The sequence below is a fragment of the Galleria mellonella genome, unplaced genomic scaffold, assembly GCF_026898425.1.
Source record: "Galleria mellonella isolate WM207_F2 unplaced genomic scaffold, CSIRO_AGI_GalMel_v1 utg800, whole genome shotgun sequence".
Classification (NCBI taxonomy): Eukaryota; Metazoa; Arthropoda; class Insecta; order Lepidoptera; family Pyralidae; genus Galleria; species Galleria mellonella.
In genome coordinates this window covers 214,064-233,719 of record NW_026442158.1, presented here as the reverse complement: position 1 = coordinate 233,719, position 19,656 = coordinate 214,064, and the positions used below count along the sequence as shown (strand labels likewise).

Genomic DNA, 19,656 nt, shown 5'->3' with positions numbered 1-19,656 from the left:
ACTGCATTTTTGTTTGCATATGCTTTTTCCAATTCAGCTGATTTTTATTACTAATAATTCATTTTTATGGTAGATCAGATATCTCAGCTTTAGTGTAATGTTGATGAAAAGATAATCTAATGTAAAAGCAAATCTACGTTTGGCTTTTTGGGTTGCTCATTTAAAACATCAATAGACGAAAGACTGGCTGACATTAAGTTACTCATCTTAATATCAGCCGGTCTCAAGATAGAAGAAGATAGAACAGAAGAAGAGAAATCATAAAGCACCAACTTCACTCAGAAAATAAGCTATGATGACATAGACCTAAACTCCTAGATAAGTGGCAAACAAATCCATCGATTGATAGCTTTGATAGTTACTCGTATAAGAAAGATCATGAAACGTTTAGCTATTCAGCTATTTAAAATACTTGTTTAGATAGCTAAATAGCTGAATTCGACCAAAGTTTTGTTTATTAAATCAATATATATATTGTAATTATTTATGTCAACTTAACTCAAGAGTTCAGTTCGAGGATGCTTAACTAGTTTCTAATTTATTCATGTAGCTGTATCACGAGCAACACTGCGTAACTAATTTGCTGTTTCTTTATTATTTATTTATTTATTTATTTACAGGATTACCAACATAAGATACAGCTACAATAAAGCTAAGTTTTAATACAATACACTGGCAGCTCAGATCTCACCGTTCTTACATTTATAGGCAACCACAGCATGCCTTGTGTTTGACAAACATTAAAATATAATTAAATTATTAAATGAGTAAAGATATTAACAATATGAATAATAATATAATATAAATAATGGAAATTGTATTCAAATTATTATAAAATATAAATAAATATAATGTAATGGGGAGGTATATCAACACTTTAATTTAGTCATGAATACAGAGTGACTATCGCAGTTAAATTCAGACAATATCGTTATACAGACGCGTTATGCGGACGATAGGTGATTCGCGACCCAAGTTTGTTCGGCAAGCTGCATTTTTAAATATTATATATTAAATATTATTTGTGTACCTATGTATATTGTTAAGCGCGTATTAAATATTGTTCCTTCTTTGAATTAACATAGAAATATGTCACGTATATTATAATTCTCCCTATAAATGTAAAATATTTTTTATGTTAGCAACACTAAAGCGGATGTTACGTCAGCAAGTATTTAATTTCTTTAATGATTCACAGATTACTAAATCACATGTTACACAGATCACAAAATACAAAATGAATCATTTCTCTCTATCTATGTGAAAATTGTTGAGATCATTTTTACTTATATTACACAAGTGGTGCAATAGATATTAAAGAAAGAACTTTAAAATTATTGAGAAATAAGAATGCCTACGTTTATGCAATAATTTTTTACTTGTAAATAATTATAAATTTTTTATTATAAAAAATATTGGTGGTTAAAAATAAGCCGAATAAGAAGAAGTAGATACTTATTTTATTTATGTATCTGATTGGACCTGTAAACTATATATATTTAATGAATGACAAAAAAGTCTAGTTATAATTTGTTATTGTCATTTTTTTTGCAAATTTTATGAATTAAGTTTTGAATAACGAACGAAATAAAAACACTACCCTTGAATATATTTAAAAAGAAACTGAAAAGATGGCTAATAGAAAAATGCTTCTACTCGGTTAATGAATATTTTGAATATTTTAAAGCTTAAATATGTGACTCAATTAATGTAATTTGTAATTTGTCAAATGATTGTAATTTGTAATCTGTATAATTTATTATTAATACTGACATTTATTTAATATATATATATAGTATTAATAGTACAGTGGAACAATTAAATAATTTTGTACCAGTTAAAAATTTCAATATTTAAATATTATATTCCATCTTTTATACCATTTTTCAAACAAAATAAAGTTATTTGTATTTGTATTTGTATTTTTTTGAACGAGTATAGTATCCTACATGTCAAAATTTAGAACATCCCCCCGTACCGCATCCCACCCAACATAATTCCATTTTCCGAAATGGAAATGCGAAACAAATGAAAATAATAATTTAATATAAATTTATTGTAATAAAACTAAATTTGTTTATGAAGTATTTAAAAATGGAAGTGACGAATTAACACATACAAAGTTTTATATGGAAAGAATACATTAACATTTTATCAGTATGTTCAAGAGCCGAGGTGATATTGTTTATAAATGCACAGTGCGACTTTTAGAAGATACAGAGATTTTAGAATGCGAGTTCCATGTGAGTGCAAATTATTATAAAGTTAACATCAACAATTTATAATATTTTTCAACATTTATTAAATTTTTTAAATCCACACGATTTATTCTTTACACACAAATTCTCAAAATTTCCGTTCATTTCAATTTCTGTACATTCAATAATTAACTTTTATTTAATGTTATGAGTCGTCTTTATAGATAACACAAGATTATACATAAAATATTATATGATTTAAAAGAGCTTTAAATTGATACTTTATGCTTGTTTGTCTAATAGATGATTAGATTTTTTTAGTAACCTCTCACTAAATATCTAAGACTACTTAAGTTGACGAACGTTACAATTTCATCTTTTAAAAAGCAAAGTGTGCCATGCTAACCTCATAAAAATTAATATATGAATTTACACAAGGAAATCAGTTTGTCAGGCATATCTTCACTTATAGAGAATATTGTAGATGTACTTAAAAATTTAATTACAATTCTTGTAAAATTATGATTATAATGAACTAGCTTTTACCTATTTTTTGTCTGTGTACCCAGATTATGTTCACTGACCAGATTAAAAAGTAGTTTATCACATATAGTATGTGTATACTTAAAATTTGGTGCTATAAAATAACAAACAAGCACTCATCTTCAGCTTTATAATATTTATGGTGATATGATGATAACAAAGAAAAAATTGTAAATCCCAATTTGTCATAAAACCATTAAAAATTGATTTCTCAACCTATGCCAGCAATATAAGCTATTGGCATTGTTAGTTTTGGTCACATCGTTTACTATATAAGACATTAAATTGGCTACATTCCACCTACAAAGATTGATAGCAATTTTCGAGTGATTCTTGGTTATCAAAACTAGATTGCAAGCTACATAGTCACAACGCCATGTGATTCCAGCATAGAATAGGTCACCCCTTCCTTTCCTGTTGGTGTCATAAAAGGTATCTAAACCAAGGTTAGGGATGGGTAGCAGCAACCATTTTAAAACATCTCTAAAGTTAATTGTGGTTGTGAATCTGCCTGCCAAGGATAGTAACTGTAACATACTGGTAAAACACTCCGAGAGGTGGCTAATGTTCAGCAGTGGACAGTTAAAGGCAGATATAATGATTCCACCAACTATTACAAACAAGAGTTACTTTAAGTTTATTGTTAGTTCTTCAATGCAGAGAATATTTTGAATTTGGCAGTAAAATTGTATTAGATCTTAGATATATTTAATAATCCCTGAATTATTTGTTTTACAGCCTAGTTACAAAGGAAAATATCTATTGGAGCATGTGTGTCAACAGCTGAATCTCACTGAGATAGATTATTTTGGCTTGCGGTATGTGGATGCAGGTGGTCAGAGGGTAAGTGATACTTGACTTTGTTTTTTGATATGATTTAACTTTAATAGAAAGAGTTTTTCTTTAAAAGAAGTTTTAACTTTAAAAGAAAGAGAATAATTGACTTCAAATGTGACAAAACCAGATATTTTCATTTAAAAATTACTAAACAGATTTTGATAAAATTTCAATGGGATTAATCTGTAAGAAGTCCTTTCAGATAACAAAAAGAATTTTCCAAATCAGTTTATAACTGATGGAGATAACAAAGTTAACAAACATAAAAAAATACAGTACTTCTCTTAAAGTTGAAAAAGATAAATTTTAAAACAAGTATATTAGTATTGGGAAAGAATAAATAGGCATATTGGTAAGGGCCATTCTCAACTAATATTGTTGAAATAGGTGACATTTGAAAGAGGGATTTATTGTTACTATCATTATTACTATGGACTAAACTGTCTTTCAAAAAAAGCGTTCACGCTCACTTTTTATTTTTATCCCAGCAGTAAGTACTTTAAATTATCCTCATTTTCTTGTATAATATAGTATATGTTATATATGTGTAAGTATATTTGTTATTTATATATATTTATTTGTTTATATATGTAATTTTAGTATGTATGTATATCAATAATTACTAGTACCGCATTTGAGTATTCTGACACTTCCCTATGGTTGACTGGGAGAGAATGCTTTTAGCATTATGTCCGCCATGTACACATATTTGTACTAATGAATAAATAAAATAAAATAAAATAATTATATTTTTATGAATATAATTATGAAACAAACTAGATTTACTTTAAGCTAGGTATATATGTATCCTTATCTATATCTTTGGATCCTGTATTTGAATTCTAGACTGTAATACTGCTATCCTCTTTATTGCAAGAAAAGATTATTTCATTGAGATGCTAATTATGCTCATGCTGAGAAAATGGAGGGCTTCTGATCTGTTGTATAATTGTACAATTAAAGTTCTATCTAAAGTTCAAAGCAGAAACTTTTTTAATTTCACTTAAGTATAATTTGTATATATATATATATATAAACTATAGTATTAAGAAATTTACTAGTATACAGAATTTTATATAGAACTCATTGTTGGTTCTCTTAAAATTATATAAATTAGATATGTAGAAAAAAATATAAGAATTATAAGTAAGATAAAGAAGTAATAAGGCCTAATTTGTCTATAATAGATTGCTATTATTCTATGTAATATTAGATAGAAAGGAAGACATTGAACTGTATTTTATTTATGATTACATATAACTCTACTTATATTATTTCCTTTTTTATATTTCTAGCACTGGCTGCACATGGCGAAGTTAATACTAAAACAAGTAAAAGGTTTGTAATATATTCATATTCATTTTTGAGTACAAACATTGCCATTTTAAATATGTTAATATAACTGTATACAAATCTGAATAAATTGTGCCTAATAGCACACCTATGTTCGATTGTAGAACCGAAAGGAGATGAATACTATTTTGTTTAGTTATATTTGTGGGAATTTACTCACATAATTAGGACATATTAGTCAATAAAAAGTAACATTTATTTTCCGAGTTAGTTGGGCTTTTAAGGTGTTAGGAGATAACAAACACTTTCCAATGTTATAATATTAGTAAGGATGATTTAAATAAATTATAATAATTAGTAATTGACTATTTCAAACTTGGATTATAAAAAGTGACAAGAAGATACAATTCAGTAATCAATTTTATCAATTTTTGCACTGTATTGGAAACTTATTTTAATAATATTTTTATTAACTATATTCTGTGGCTTTATTTATTACGCCATAATATAATAATTTGGATAAAAGTAAGTGAATAATTATAATATTTGTGATGGATTAGTCTTAGAAGACCATTTTACCTAAGTAATAATGATTCATTTTGTATAATCCGCTAATGAATCCAATAGTTCCTTATTATTACCCTTTTTGGGGTAAGCAAAGATAATTGAAAGCCAAAGTGAATCGTTAATATTGTTTTATTCACTTTCAAGCCAGTTCTATCTTGACTTTAGATAATTTTGTATTTATTTCAGATGCATCACCAATACTCTTCAGTTTCCGTGTAAAGTTCTATCCACCCAATCCATTGCTACTGAAGGAGGATGTGACTAGGTTTCAGATATATTTGCAATTAAAGAGAGACTTATTGCATGGCAGACTCTATTGTACGGCCAATGAGGCCGCCATGTTGGGCGCACTTATTATACAAAGTATGTCAAATTTTAATTAAATGTTTAAATAATTGATAAAAACATTGACAACAAACCAAATTAATCCGAGTGGCGGCGGTTGGGTCCTCTCTTGCCACATTAGGTTTTGACAAATTCGTCACAATGGCGAAATTGTCACTATGACAAAACGACATCAAAAAGTACTAGAATTAACACTAGCGCAAATGGAAGATATTTATCAATGCCGATTTTGGTATTGTTACTTGATAAGTGTGACAATATTGTCACTACTGTCTTATATTTAAGTATTTTAACATGCTTACATGCGTGGAGATATTTAAAGCATTATATTTATTAACATAACCTAATCATATTTACTTCAATGCTAGCATGCTTGGATGATATTTCTGAATTATGTCTCAAATAAAAATTTATTATGTAGGATAATAGGTTTTCATAGTAATTCAACTACGTAATCCTAACTTTACATATATATGATATATTCTTTAGCAATATAAAGGTTGTAAGCCTCTTGGTAATAAACAGAAATGAAGCACAAGTTCTCACAGTTCATTTAATTTATATATCATATTATTAAATCATATATTTACTTATTTTACTTTGTATTTGATATATAATAAATAATCAAACATAAATACTCAACTTCTGTTAATCCATTGACACTTATTTAACTATAGTTTCTTTAGGACTTCCATCAACAATAATTGTCATATATTTTATATAATGACCACGTGGTTTACTATACTTGTTCACTCTTGATACATCAGGGAGCACCACTCTGTTCAACGATTGGACAAGAAGTGTCTCCCCACCCAAGTAACGTCTTAACGTCATAAAATCTTTTATATCCACACGGCCGAATTCGAAGTAAACAAGTCAGCAAGACCACGTGTTCTTACAGTTTCATTACTTTTTATTCAAGTATCATGATAATAAATTATTATAAAATCAATTAAAATATAAATTAGTGTTTTATATACATTACAAGAATAATTTATTCCAAATTTAGTATAATAACAATTTTAATATTTTTTTATATTTAAAGTAGTTAGTTTGATTTTTATTAATAAATGTAGGGACATATTTTGACACAAAATGTTTAAGAAAATAAATATAATTAAAAATAAATATTTAACACGTGTATTTCATTATATTTGCTTTATTACAGTGACGAAAATGTCACAGTGACATTTGAGTATATATACATTTTTATATTTTCAGTCGAATTAGGAGATTACGACCCCAGTATTCACGTTGGTAATTACGTGACTGAAATGAGGCTGTTACTTAGACAAACTGATGTAATCGAAGCTAGAATACAGGTAATTTTTAAGTTAATTATTTTAAGTAAATTACAGTCAGGTTGTATATATTATATCAGGATATTTATTAAATAAAAATAATATAATGGATACACATGTGTAACGAAAATGAAACCAAAAATAATTGTTTGTTTGCATAAATATAGGTATACTTATAAATTGAATGTTGTAGAAGTGTAGTGTGTTATGTTTCACCTGTTGAAGTTTTAATACTGGCTGTTGACATTGAGGTTTTTAGAACAATGTATTATTTTTAAGTTTGTTCTATGTCAGATTTTTATAAGACATGTCTATTTTTTCACTAAACTTATTATTTTATATCTCACTTACATGTTTTATTACTGTATCCTGCTATTTACAACATAACCATTGTAGAGGGTCACAGTGAAAGATAATATTCTTTAAAACAACAATATATATATAATACGTTTAGATACAAGACAAGACAACCATTTGAATAGAAAAAAAAACCGTGTAGAAAAATAATATCAACATATATATGTGGCCAGACTAAATTTACATCATGGCCACAAAGAAGTTTCAATATCACCACCATATGCTATACAAATGATTAATTATATAAAACATTAATTAATATAATAATAATAATTACTTTGTAAAATACAATTGCATTGTACAATAAAACATAACTATTACTCAGTACTCAATTAACTATACAATATTAATAAGTATTTAATTTTACATTCCAATAATTTACATATATGCACTCAAATTTTATTTATTTATCATTAAGAAATTCGTCAATACTATAATAAGTTTTCTCCAGTAAATATTTTTTTATAGTTACTTTAAATTCCTTTATATTATTAAATTAAAAGTAGTCTATATTATATTTTCCTAAATTGCTGGCTGTATTTTTATGAAATAAAAAATTATAATTTTAATGTATAATTATAATAATGTTTAATAGTTGATTAAATAGAAATATTATTAAGTAGGATATGTAAAAGGAGCAATAATTTTAATATATATATATATATATGTGTAAAACAATTGTTTAAATTGTTTGTGGTACATTTAATTTTGACAATAGATATTGTGTACGATGTACAGGAGTTGCACAGAGAGCCTGTGGCGGGCACCCCAGGCGGAACTGGGGGCGTCAAGGGCATGTCCACGCAAGAGGCTGAGCGGTCCTTCCTGAAAATCGCATGCCAGCTAGACACATATGGAGTGGACCCACATCCAGTCAAGGTGAGTGTTTAGTATACTTACTAACGATTTTAAATGTATTGTATTAAACGACTTTAATGGAATCTTGTAAATATGTATTGTTTGCTCAAATTTAAGATGAAAAAAAAAAAATTTATCTGATTGGTGGTGGTAGGGGTAAAACAATGTTTACCAGGGCAACTAGTAAAATTATAAATATGTAAGTTTGTAAGGATATTTCACGCTCAAAAGGCTAAATGGATTCTGTAAACAAATTGCCCTATATTCTAGACTGTCCTATATTATTGACTTATGTATAACAATATAATTACCAGAGGGAGACTTTGTATAAAAGTCGATTGCCTGGGGTACCTCTGTTCCATTCGTGTTTCTACCGTGAAGCAGTTGTGTTTGCATGGCTGTGTTTCGGTTTGAAGGGTGGGATATGGCGTGAATTTACAGGGTACAAAAGAATAACATCTGAGTCCTCAGGAATGGCAACGCATGGGGGGTATCATGGGCGAAACAGTATACTTTCTTATGTCCATGGTACTGCTCATGCCTATAGGCGACGGTTACCACTTTCCATCAGGTGGACCGCCAGCTTGTTTGCCATTCTAAGTTGAAAAAAAAATGCAAGTAATTGTACATTCTCATCTATTGAATGCTATATTTACATCTCACAAATGTTTATTAGGGCTATCTTAATTTGACATCTATCATTGATATTAATTATAATTATTATTCACACACTCAGGACCATAGAGGGAATCAACTGTATCTCGGCATCAACCACAGTGGCATTCTCACCTTCCAGGGCAGTAGGAAAACGCACCATTTCAAATGGTCCGAAGTGCATAAAATTAATTTCGAGGGGCGGATGTTTATAGTGCATCTTAATTATCCAGAAGTAAGTTATTTATGTTAATTATTAATATTTGTCACTGGTAATATGGAGTATTAAGATTGGATACTTGTTAATGCATTATAAAATTGTTATAAGATACCTCTCAACTTATAAAAAAAAACATTTTATTTGCTGAGCTAATTAATGTAATATATAATATAATAATAGCAACTCTTCCAAGTATTCATTATTAGTATTCTTTCAAGTGAAAATAAATAAATAAAAAATATATATTCAACAGGAATTCTGCAACAATTTTATTGTATTATTGTTATAAATTTCTTAACATTATATTTTAACTATTAAACTAATTGGGTTGACTTATTTACTAAAATACACTTAGTGGAGAATGCGCGACAAGTTATAATATAGAATCATGATTACATTTTAGTTTATCCGGTTAAAATTTTATTTTATTTTAATATATCTAGAATAATTAAAAAATATTATATTTACACATTAGCCAATTACAGATTCCCAATTTGTGTACCAGACAATATTATGTTTATTTCTGGAGGGTAGGTTAAATTAAATAGAAAAAAAAATCTCTTATTTATTATTTTTATTTCATATATTTAAACAACGATTGCAGAAAAAGCATACGGTCGGGTTCAAATGTCCCAGTGGAGCGTCGTGTCGGCATGTGTGGTGTTGCGCTATAGAGCAGATGTTGTTTTTCACGTGAGTACTAGCTGTAATGAAAAATTTAAATGATTTATTCATAAAAGACTTTCTATACGTCACTGTCCAATTGTAGTATGTATTATAATTCTGTTAATTACCTCTTTCTTTACAAGTTAATTGTGGCTTCATTCATTAGAGAACTGTTGCACCTTTTGCTATCCGCTGTAATGGAATTTGAGCAAAGATATTGCGAAACTAGTCACTTATGCACGAAACTAAATTTGTTATACAAAATAATTTCATAAAAGTAGTAATAATACATACCTATTTATATTTACAAATACTGCTTAAACTCAGTTTTATTAAAAATTTGGTTAACTCACGAAACTGTTTGTTTTGGTGGAGTGAAAGTGATTTCATGCTATGTTATGAGAGTTTTACATTTAATGAAATATTTCTAAAAAAAACTAGTTTTTCTGTTAAAAAAAAATTAATAAATGTTACCAATGTGGTGAATGTAACACTGGACATTTACTGTTTTATTCATAAAAACAAAAAATCTAAAAACCTTCATTAAGGATTGGAGTGATTTGTACACTCTCAGATTGAGAATTTATAGCTAAAAAAAAAAAAACAAAGACAAAACACTTCAATAGCTAAAAATATTAAACCTCTAATTAAGCTATATTACCGGTTTAATATTTTTATAAATAACGGCTTGGTGCGTGTGCGCAGGCTGCCGTCGTCGTCGGAGGCGTCGGTGTACTCAGGCGGCGGGTTGTTCTCGTGGGGCACCAAGTTCAAGTACGTGGGCCGCACCGAGCGCGAGATACTTGAGCGGGACGGCTTGCTTGCACCCAGGGAACCGCACGTGTGTACATCATCATCATTTTCTCCCCCATAGACTGCCATAAAGAACGGCCCTGAGCCTTCTGCATCCACTGACTCACTCCATCTAGTGGGGGTCGTCCTACACTGCGTTTACGCGTACGCAATCGCCACTCAAGAACCTTTCTTCCTCTTTGGTTGTCGGTTCTTCGAGCTATGTGACCAGCCTATTACGTGTACATACTCGTGTACATGGTCGCTCAATATTGTGAGTACAATTTGTCATTGTGACAATACCATCACATTTATCAATATGTATGTGTGTTCAACATATCAGTCTTTAACTGTCCACTGTTGAACATAAGCCTCCCCCTTTGAGGGGGTTTTGCCAGTAGTTGCCATGCTTGGCAAGCGGATTGGCAATTGCATTAAGGCTTTGGAGATGTTTTAAGAGGGACGCTGCTGCCCATCGCTCGCTCTCTCTTAGTCGCCTATTTTGACACCCACGGGAAAGGAAGAGGTGGTCTATTATTCTATAATGAAATGACAACAAACAAATGATTTAACAAATGATAATTTTGTTTATATTATAACATACATATAATCAATTACAAAATAAACAGACAGACAATTCTAAAAGTTATTGTTTTCACTTTTATTGTACTCTGTATATATTTTTTTCTTAAATATTATTTTATAAACGGACATTATATAGTTACAATTATTAATATTTGTGAATACGGTTTTACCAATATTTATTATATATATGTCTCGTCTTCTATACCGTATGAAGTCTTTGATCTTGGTAATGTAAGGACTTATTTTATTAACAGGAGGAGGGTTCGAGTACAGGTGGTAAAAGAAAAGCATCAAGTGTGCCGGCGACACCTTCCACTCCGATGACGAGTGATTTTGGTAAGTTATTATCATTAAGAATCTAATAATTAAAATGAAAATATAAAATACATTTACTAGGATTTAATGTTATCCTTTGGTAGAAATTGCAATGCTTTATGTAATTATTTGAAAATTCTAGTATAGTATTCTATTAATAGTCTGAGCGTAGCATCCTCTGTTGTCTAAAGAGTTTCACGAACGCCCCTGATATTATTATATACCTTTAAAAGCATGTAAAAATGAGAAATATTGTTAATTATCTAAAGAAACTGAAAATTCAATAGTTAAGGCTAAATTTCGATTTGTTCAATTTTAGAATCAACGATCTATCGCGTTATACCACGTTTCTATGGTGATAAAATATTAATAAAATTTAAAATCTGCAAAATTACTGTTTTTGTTGCATTATTTTATGTTAAAAAATATTGCAGGATAAAAATCTGAAGAAAACTTCAGTAACTAATAAAGCTATGCTTTTCCATGTAGCTGTTAAGGTTTTCCCTAAAACTGTAGCATGGAGTTCTTCAAAACCGCGCGTAAAAATTGTAAAACCTTTATACGTATACGTAGTTCACATTGGACACATTAAAAAGTTTTACTCATAATATACAATGGCAAATTTATTCCATAGTTATGATTTCTTACAGTCATTCTTAAGGTGTATTAAAGTTTCTTTGAGGTCGGCAAAGCGCACGTGATATCCTTGATGATGCAGGCGTCCATAGGCTACAGTGACCGGTTTACCTGTATGTACTGAGTGGCTGTATGGGCTGCGTACTTATTTGCCACTTTCGTGATATAGTAAAATAGTCTGATAGTTTTATGTATAAGCCTCCAAATATGGTGGTAGTGGCACGCACGTGATGTTTGCGTGTTATCGCAGGGTACAGCAGCTTGCCGCGGTCGACGCACAGCGCGCCGCTGGAGGAGAGCGCTGCTGACTGCAACGGCGGCTGCCTGCTGTCCGGGCCCGCCGTCGACATCGCGCTCGCCTGCTGCGACCACTTGCGGCCCCTGCCCGAGGAGCCCAAGCCGCCCGGTAATGCACTATACAGTTATTATATAATCTACGTAAAAACAGTTTCATTCCATTTCGAAATGCTTCGACTCGATATATGGAGGCACTACATCATGATCCTTAGAAATTGAAACGGATGAGATATATTATGCACGCAATATTCAACAAACATTAGTGTTTTTAGCTATAGATTTATTTGCAACGTAATCTATAATTAATGTCTTAGTTCGCCAGTAGCAGAGAAATTCTTAAATAATCAGACAGAAACATGAAAATGTTCTTATTTTTGAAAATTGACACATAATTGCAACATACCAGAGGGAGATTTTGTACAAAAGTTGATTGCTTGGGTACCTCTGTCCCATTTGTTTCAACCGTGAAGTAGTTGTGTTTGCATGGCTGTGTTTCGGTTTGAAGGGTGGGATATGGCGTGAATTTACAGGGTACAGAGGAATAACACCTTAGTCTTCAGGAATGGCAACGCATGGGGGTATCATGGGCGAAACAGTATACTCTGTTATGTCCATGGTACTGCTCATGTCTATAGGCGACGGTTACCACTTTCCATCAGGTGGGCCGTCAGCTTGTTTGCCGTTCTAAGTTGTATAAAAAAAAAAAAAAACTAACACTGCGATAAGCTGAAGTTATGAACGCTCTTAACTTTGGCACGTTTTTTTCATATAACTTGCATTTATTCAGTAGTAATTCAGTATGTTCATATTTTTCTTTAAATATAGTCGAAACGTTCTAACAGTGCTATAGTCCATAGTTGCAAATGTCTAAAATAAAACTATCTAGGCTAGATAATTAATACAACGGTGCCGTGTGCAGCGCCCGAGTACAGTCTCCGCGACTCGTTCGAGCACTCGTCCTCCGAGTCGGGCGCCACGCACGCGAGTGGTGGCGGCAGCGGCGGCGGCGGCGGGGCGGCGGCGGGGGCGGCGGGCGGCGGGGGAGGCCCGCTGCCCGACGAGTGGTCGCGGCTGGCGGCGCCCGCGCTGCAGCCGCCGCCGCGCCCCTTCAGCCTGCTGCGCGCATTCGTGCCGTCGTTCCTGTTCGTGTGGCTGTCGTTGGCGCTCGCGGCGCTGCTGCTGTTCGAGACCGACTGGCCCCCGCTTCGCGCGCTCAAGCACAAACCCGAGCTGGTCGCGCTGCGCCGCCATTACTACGCGCCTCTCAAGGAGTACCTCCGGCGGAAGGTCGTCGAGCTGTTTTGATTCCGATCGCCGGAGGTGGCCGACGGCCGGCGAAGGCCCGCCCGCCCGTCCAGTTTCACGTCTCGACGCGAGTCGAGAGACGATGCACCGGGTCGTCTGTCCCGATGTGATTCTATCGGAAACGATTTGGACTCAATGCGATATAACGCCGCCCGCAGTGTCCGTCGCCTCGTCGCGACCTAGACTTAAATTTGTAAGAACTAAATCGATGCTAAGATACGTGATTTTTAAATTACTTAAAACGATAAAATGTGCCGAGATAAGGAGAATCTCCTTTGCGACTCCGAAGTGTCAAATTTTCGGGCACTTTTTGATAGATACGTTAGTTATAGTATAGAGAATTATAATACGATCGATCAGAGGTAGCCCGCAATAATAGCGCCACTGTGTAGCTTGTAAATTCTATAACTATAAAGCGAATTCCCTTTATTTTCTTGCTGTGGCGTTCTATTATTCTGGCAGTTAGGTACTTAATTGTAAAATAATTAACAATACGCGCCAGTTAAAATCACTGACATAAATACGCTTTTACGATGTCAATAGTACAATTTATTTCTAAGCTTCTATGCATTGCTCTCGCACAATAATATATGGTAATTTTTTTTAGTAATAATAGTGTTTTCACAATCGTAAATGCCAGTACGCACAGGTGTCTTTGTTACTATAACAGAATTGACATAACAGGGGTGAATTCTGAGGCGTCATTTCTCTAAAATTTCAATTTGATATCTTAGTGAATTACTTGATAATAAGGACCAATATGAACTAAATTTTTAATAGATTAATTACCGATACGACATCATAACCTTTAAGAAAAGAGCATATTTATTTATTTATTTATTTTAAAAACCAACAGCCATTTACAAATAAAATTCCTTTTTAAAAGGCCGGCAGCATATCTGTAATGCCGTTGGTGTTGTGGGTGATCATGGGCAGCGGTAGTCTCTTACCATCAGGTGAGCCGCATGCTCGTTTGCCCCCTGTGTTGTAAAAAAAAAATTAAGTCTAAATTATTATAAACGTAATTTATGATGGTTCATAAAACAATCACAAAACTATCAAATTAAATTATTATGTTAAGAGATAGGAGAAATGGTGCTTCAGAGTTGACCCCACTGTCATATAATTGTTGTTATTAAAGTGGCGTGGTATGTTGAAAGTTGATCATTATTTGATTATATAGATTTTGAAGTGATAATTACACTGTGGAGTCATTATGAAAGAACATGTTGATAACAATAATCACATGTCACGTAAGACAGTTTAAGTTTATGACGGTCTTATTTGCTGCAGTGAAAAACGTCACCTGGTTATTATGCCGTAACGTGCAAACACGGGCACACATATCCAAAGTCATTAGAATGATGACATAATCTTCATCAACATCATCTCAGCCATTATCCGTCCACTGCTAAACATAGGCCTCCCCTATAGATTGTCATAAATAATTGTCCTGAGCCACCTGCATCACTGACTCCCTGTAATGCACTCAAGTTCAAGATAAATTGTATTTAGTTGGGGGTCATTACTACACTGCAATATAACCTTGAACTTGATAATTTGTCATTGTGTTAAAAGTCACTAGTATATACTACTTATAATATTAATAGGTGACATTTTGTCATCGTGACAATTTCCGTAATACCAAGTTCATGTTATATCTTGGTTACACGTCATACAATAATAAGCTTTTGTGTTTCTCAACACGTAGCCATAGAGTAGATAAGAGTGACGATTTTGTCATAGTGACAAATGTCACTCGTGCGTGCTAGCTATAATAGAGATATGAATAATTATCTAGGTACAATATTTATTGATGCAATCAACGCACAATAAATACTTTATAGCAGAGGCCAAGTGTTACATATAGTTCAAATACTTATTATAATATTGCACAATTACAAAAATTAGATACCGCTGTGATGTTAGAAATCTCATAACTGTATGTTTTAAATATCTAATTTGAAGGATCTGTTATTTTTAAATTTATACTTGATATTTATTATTATTTTACACTTATTTGTACATTCCACACAACGCTTTAGTCTTCCAACTAGATTTTATGCATTTTTATTATTTTATTTTTTCATATAATCTAGTAAAACATTAACACGTCGTTTAGAATTTAAGCTTTGTCTACACACGAATTTTTTGCAATTGTCAACTTTATTTATTCATGGCGAGTAATGCACTTAATCAATTAGTATGTGCCATATTTGAATTTCGAAAAAACTAGTCACATTAATATTACTATATTAAATCCTGAATAATTGTGATGACTGTTCTCTATATTTTTTTTTTACTAAAATTTATTTTAATAGATATATTTTTATTGTTATATTGTATGTTAATTGATTCTTATAATATAAAACTTGAAATTGGAACACACTTTTTTATAAATTATTTTTTTTTTCTATTTATCCAGTTTATTTTTTTATTTTCTTTTTTTGAGATGTTACTTGGGACAAAAAAATGTTGTCGTTATGTAATTTTCTTTTATCTATTAATGCCAGTTATAAGTAAAACAAAATGTTTCTGTTCTAATTACATTTTTAGTTCTATTTTTTCAAAAATAATATTAATTATAGGAATACATGGTGTATCCTAAGCCAATTAATAATGACCACTTTGTATAAAATGCCTAAGAGTTTTAATTAATTGCGCTAGAACTAACCTTGTACGTCACTAACTCGTATAAAATGATAACTGTTACTTAATATCTATTTTTAAACTGTTTCAGTTCAAATTATATTCTGTTTAGATAATAAATTGTTTCCTATTCAAGGAATTGGTAAGATAAGATTTATTTCCTTTGTTATCAAGAGGTTATATTATGTTATCGCTTAAATGTTTTTATTTACATTGAAAATTGTATAGTTTATTTTTCGTATGTTGTAAGCAATGAGTGGTATGCCTTATTAGAATGGGTGTGAAATAGATTAAGTAATAAGACGCTTTGTTTCTGCCTAGTCACTGTATAAACGATTCTTCTGATGCATTTACTTGTTAAAGACATTATTTTATTGTTAAATAATTATATATTTTTAAGGGTTCAGTAATTCTAATGCATTTCTAATAAAATACGCTTACGAGAATTGAACTAGGTATTTTATTATATGGAACCTATTATTTTAATGTTTTTTTTATTTATTATGGTAGGTATAATAAGAACAGTCGAGCATCTTTGACGATTGTGTATTATTTTGGCAATCAATGTTCAAAGAGTTTTAATAATATTAAAAATATATGGATTAAGTAGTCATAACCATATATTATTACCTAAATATCTTTAAACCGTATTGTTGTTCATAACAACTGAACAAACAAAACATGTACCATCCTACGTGTCAATAGTTCACAATCGGGCAATTCATAATTAATTAATAAAAACTTGAAATACATCTAATCTACATTTTATATATCCAAATGATGAACTTTTGAAAAACTAAAATAACTATTAATATAGGTTCCATATAATATTTGAAAACCAACAGTTTTGTATCTTTATTCCAAGTGATATTATTTATTACTTAATTTTATTTTCTTTACTAAACCGCCTATCAGCCGATTAGTGATTTAGTTAGTAAGTAATTATTTGATATGATCAATCGATTGAATAGTCAATTGTGTACTCGTATCTTGTCGGTATACATTTTTTTTTAATCGTGTTTCCTCTGTCAATTGTGAGTACTATTTTGCAATACGTAACAGAAGCCGAGTCGTTTTCTTAATACGAAATATGAAATTAGCTGAAAAATCTTGTAGTATTTATTTACACCTTATAGCATCATTTATAAAGAAATAAATACAGTAAATTTTAATTTGAATTTTATTTGTGTTAATTAATCTGTTATTTTACTGTCATGCAAATAGAATTCAATTGTTAATGGAAATGCCGAAACTACACTAGAACTTGAAATATACATATTTCAAGGTTTGTGTAATGTGGGGGGTTTTTTTTTATGAGAACACAACACTTATATTTTTTTTTATTATGAGAGAACCCACAAGAAGCACAGACATGACACATAGAGAGTAGGGCGGGATTAATTTTGCACTACGATTTTTGGTGATTAAAAAATCTTTGACTAAAAAAAATAGAAATTACCTAGGCGCAAGATCTTTTAGATCGCGAGTTTGTGGAGTGTGCCCCTCATGTTGTCCATTATCTGACAGCGTGGGGTACTAAAAAGGTCACTGTATCTCCAGAAAGGTCAGGATGCGGTGAGTCTGTCGAAATCTAAATACGTAATTTCGATACGATTCCAATTAACCTGATTTCATGCTCATTTATCACTTCTTACTAGTATTCGGCCAACGTATATCAACTACGTAGAAGGGTTTATCATTCCATTTTAATTTGTCAAAAAGGCTACACGTTTGCTGTGTTAAATATAAAATAGTGATAAAACTGCTTTTGTAGATTTTGTAGATAATTATAAAAGACTAAAGAGTTTGCTTCGAAGGATAAATTTTTTATTGATATGTAGGTATTTATTTTTATGCTGTTACTACTTTTGGCCTTAGAAAAAAGTAATGATAATAAATGGGGAAAAAAATATTTTCTGCATGAGCATACACGTTGGAGTTTTTATAACAGGCGGGAACAAAATATTTTTACCGCTATACCGATCCTTATTGCTGTTAGTAATAAATTTTACCAAAATGCACTTTTTTGTTTTCATATACATGTATGAAAAATTACTGGTTAATTTTTAAGATTGCTTTCAACATTGGATATTTAGATATATTTAATTTAGTTGACCATAAAATGAGAAGATTTATATGCGCAGATAGAGAAATGCACGTTTCGATTCGATTGCTAATAATAGTTTGAATATGCATACATAGTTATATAAAACTATAAAAACGAATACATGAACATGACATATATAAATCTGTTGGTTTTTATTTTATTCCCTTAAATTGAGTTTAAAATGTATAAATAGCGTAAACTGGTGTACTTAAATGCACTAAATTCAACAAAGATGGTAAATTTGTACAAATTGATTAAAACGTGTAACGTTCCTTTAATGTCCTCTGTCCCATTCGTGTTTCTATCGTGAAGCAGTTGTGTTTGTATGGCTGTGTTTCGGTTTGAAGGGTGGGATATGGCGTGAATTTACAGGGTACAGAGGAATAACATCCGAGTCCTCAGGAATGGCAACGCATGGGAGGTATAGGCGAAACAGTATACTCTGTATGTCCATGGTACCGCTCATGTCTATAGGCGACGGTTACCACTTTCCATCAGATGGGCTATTAGCTTGTTTGCCATTCTAAGTATATCGTCTGTATACCGTGTTTTTCAGCAAATAAATTATTATTATTAAGTTGTATAAAAAAAAAAGTGGAGAAGTTTAAAATAACTCAGCAAGCTTTTATAAAATTAAAAAACAAGATATCTGTTGTATATTTTCCGTATTTAAAAAATAACACGTCATTATATTAGTTCAAGAATAAGCCATTAATTTTTTTCATAAATTAGTTTTAAATATTTTTGCATAAATTTAAGGTAAAAAAGGAAAGATTAAGAATTCATGATATACCTACGATATCTTATTTATGTCTTGTCGATTCTGAATTAATTCATTCATAGTTTATGTTAATAAAACATCCTGCCGGAATAATTTTTACATTATTATTTATTGTTTTAAAAAATCCTTCCAAAATAAGCAACAAACAATTAACAACATAAAAAGAATAGTGCTTCTTACATCTGCTCGTTTAAATTCGACACTGTAGTAACTTCGTAAGGTATCATCACACGATGCAACTAAATAACTGGGCAATTATGGCACACAGTCGATTACATAAAGGAAATAAACATGCTACAATGCAGTCGAGTTTAAAACGCCTTTATTTTAAAGACAGGTTTAGGTAATGG

At 31.1% G+C, this 19,656-nt stretch overlaps 1 protein-coding gene and 1 long non-coding RNA gene across 4 annotated transcripts; one reads left to right on the top strand and one right to left on the bottom strand.

The window, feature by feature from the left end:
* The first annotated feature begins 1,862 nt into the window (after positions 1–1,862).
* On the top strand, positions 1,863–17,590 carry LOC113522228 (FERM domain-containing protein 5). The gene is made up of 12 exons (XM_052901806.1): positions 1,863–2,243; positions 3,480–3,584; positions 4,874–4,916; positions 5,625–5,801; positions 7,005–7,105; positions 8,180–8,320; positions 9,036–9,188; positions 9,778–9,866; positions 10,545–10,680; positions 11,471–11,552; positions 12,418–12,573; positions 13,384–17,590. The coding sequence occupies exons 1-12, from the start codon at positions 2,160–2,162 to the stop codon at positions 13,767–13,769; spliced, it is 1,653 nt and encodes a 550-aa protein (XP_052757766.1). The 5' UTR covers positions 1,863–2,159; the 3' UTR covers positions 13,770–17,590.
* LOC128202233 (uncharacterized) lies at positions 9,738–18,013 on the bottom strand. Of its 3 annotated transcripts, none has more exons than XR_008253666.1 (4): positions 17,878–18,013; positions 12,395–12,581; positions 10,501–10,714; positions 9,738–9,877 (listed from the first exon to the last, which is right to left on the bottom strand). It is a non-coding gene; the product is annotated as an uncharacterized LOC128202233 (long non-coding RNA). The 3 variants fall into 3 exon arrangements; XR_008253665.1 differs by lacking the exon at positions 17,878–18,013 and adding an exon at positions 16,444–16,571; XR_008253667.1 differs by lacking the exon at positions 17,878–18,013 and adding an exon at positions 13,180–13,388.
* Between the last annotated feature and the right edge of the window lie 1,643 nt (positions 18,014–19,656).

Excerpts from the sequence above, each read along its gene's own strand:
- LOC113522228 (XM_052901806.1), top strand. The coding sequence starts at position 2,160 with ATGTTCAAGAGCCGAGGTGATATTGTTTATAAATGCACAGTGCGACTT. Across the intron at positions 7,106-8,179 it reads TAATCGAAGCTAGAATACAG|GAGTTGCACAGAGAGCCTGT; the intron begins GTAATTTTTAAG and ends TACGATGTACAG. Across the intron at positions 9,189-9,777 it reads TGCATCTTAATTATCCAGAA|AAAAAGCATACGGTCGGGTT; the intron begins GTAAGTTATTTA and ends CAACGATTGCAG.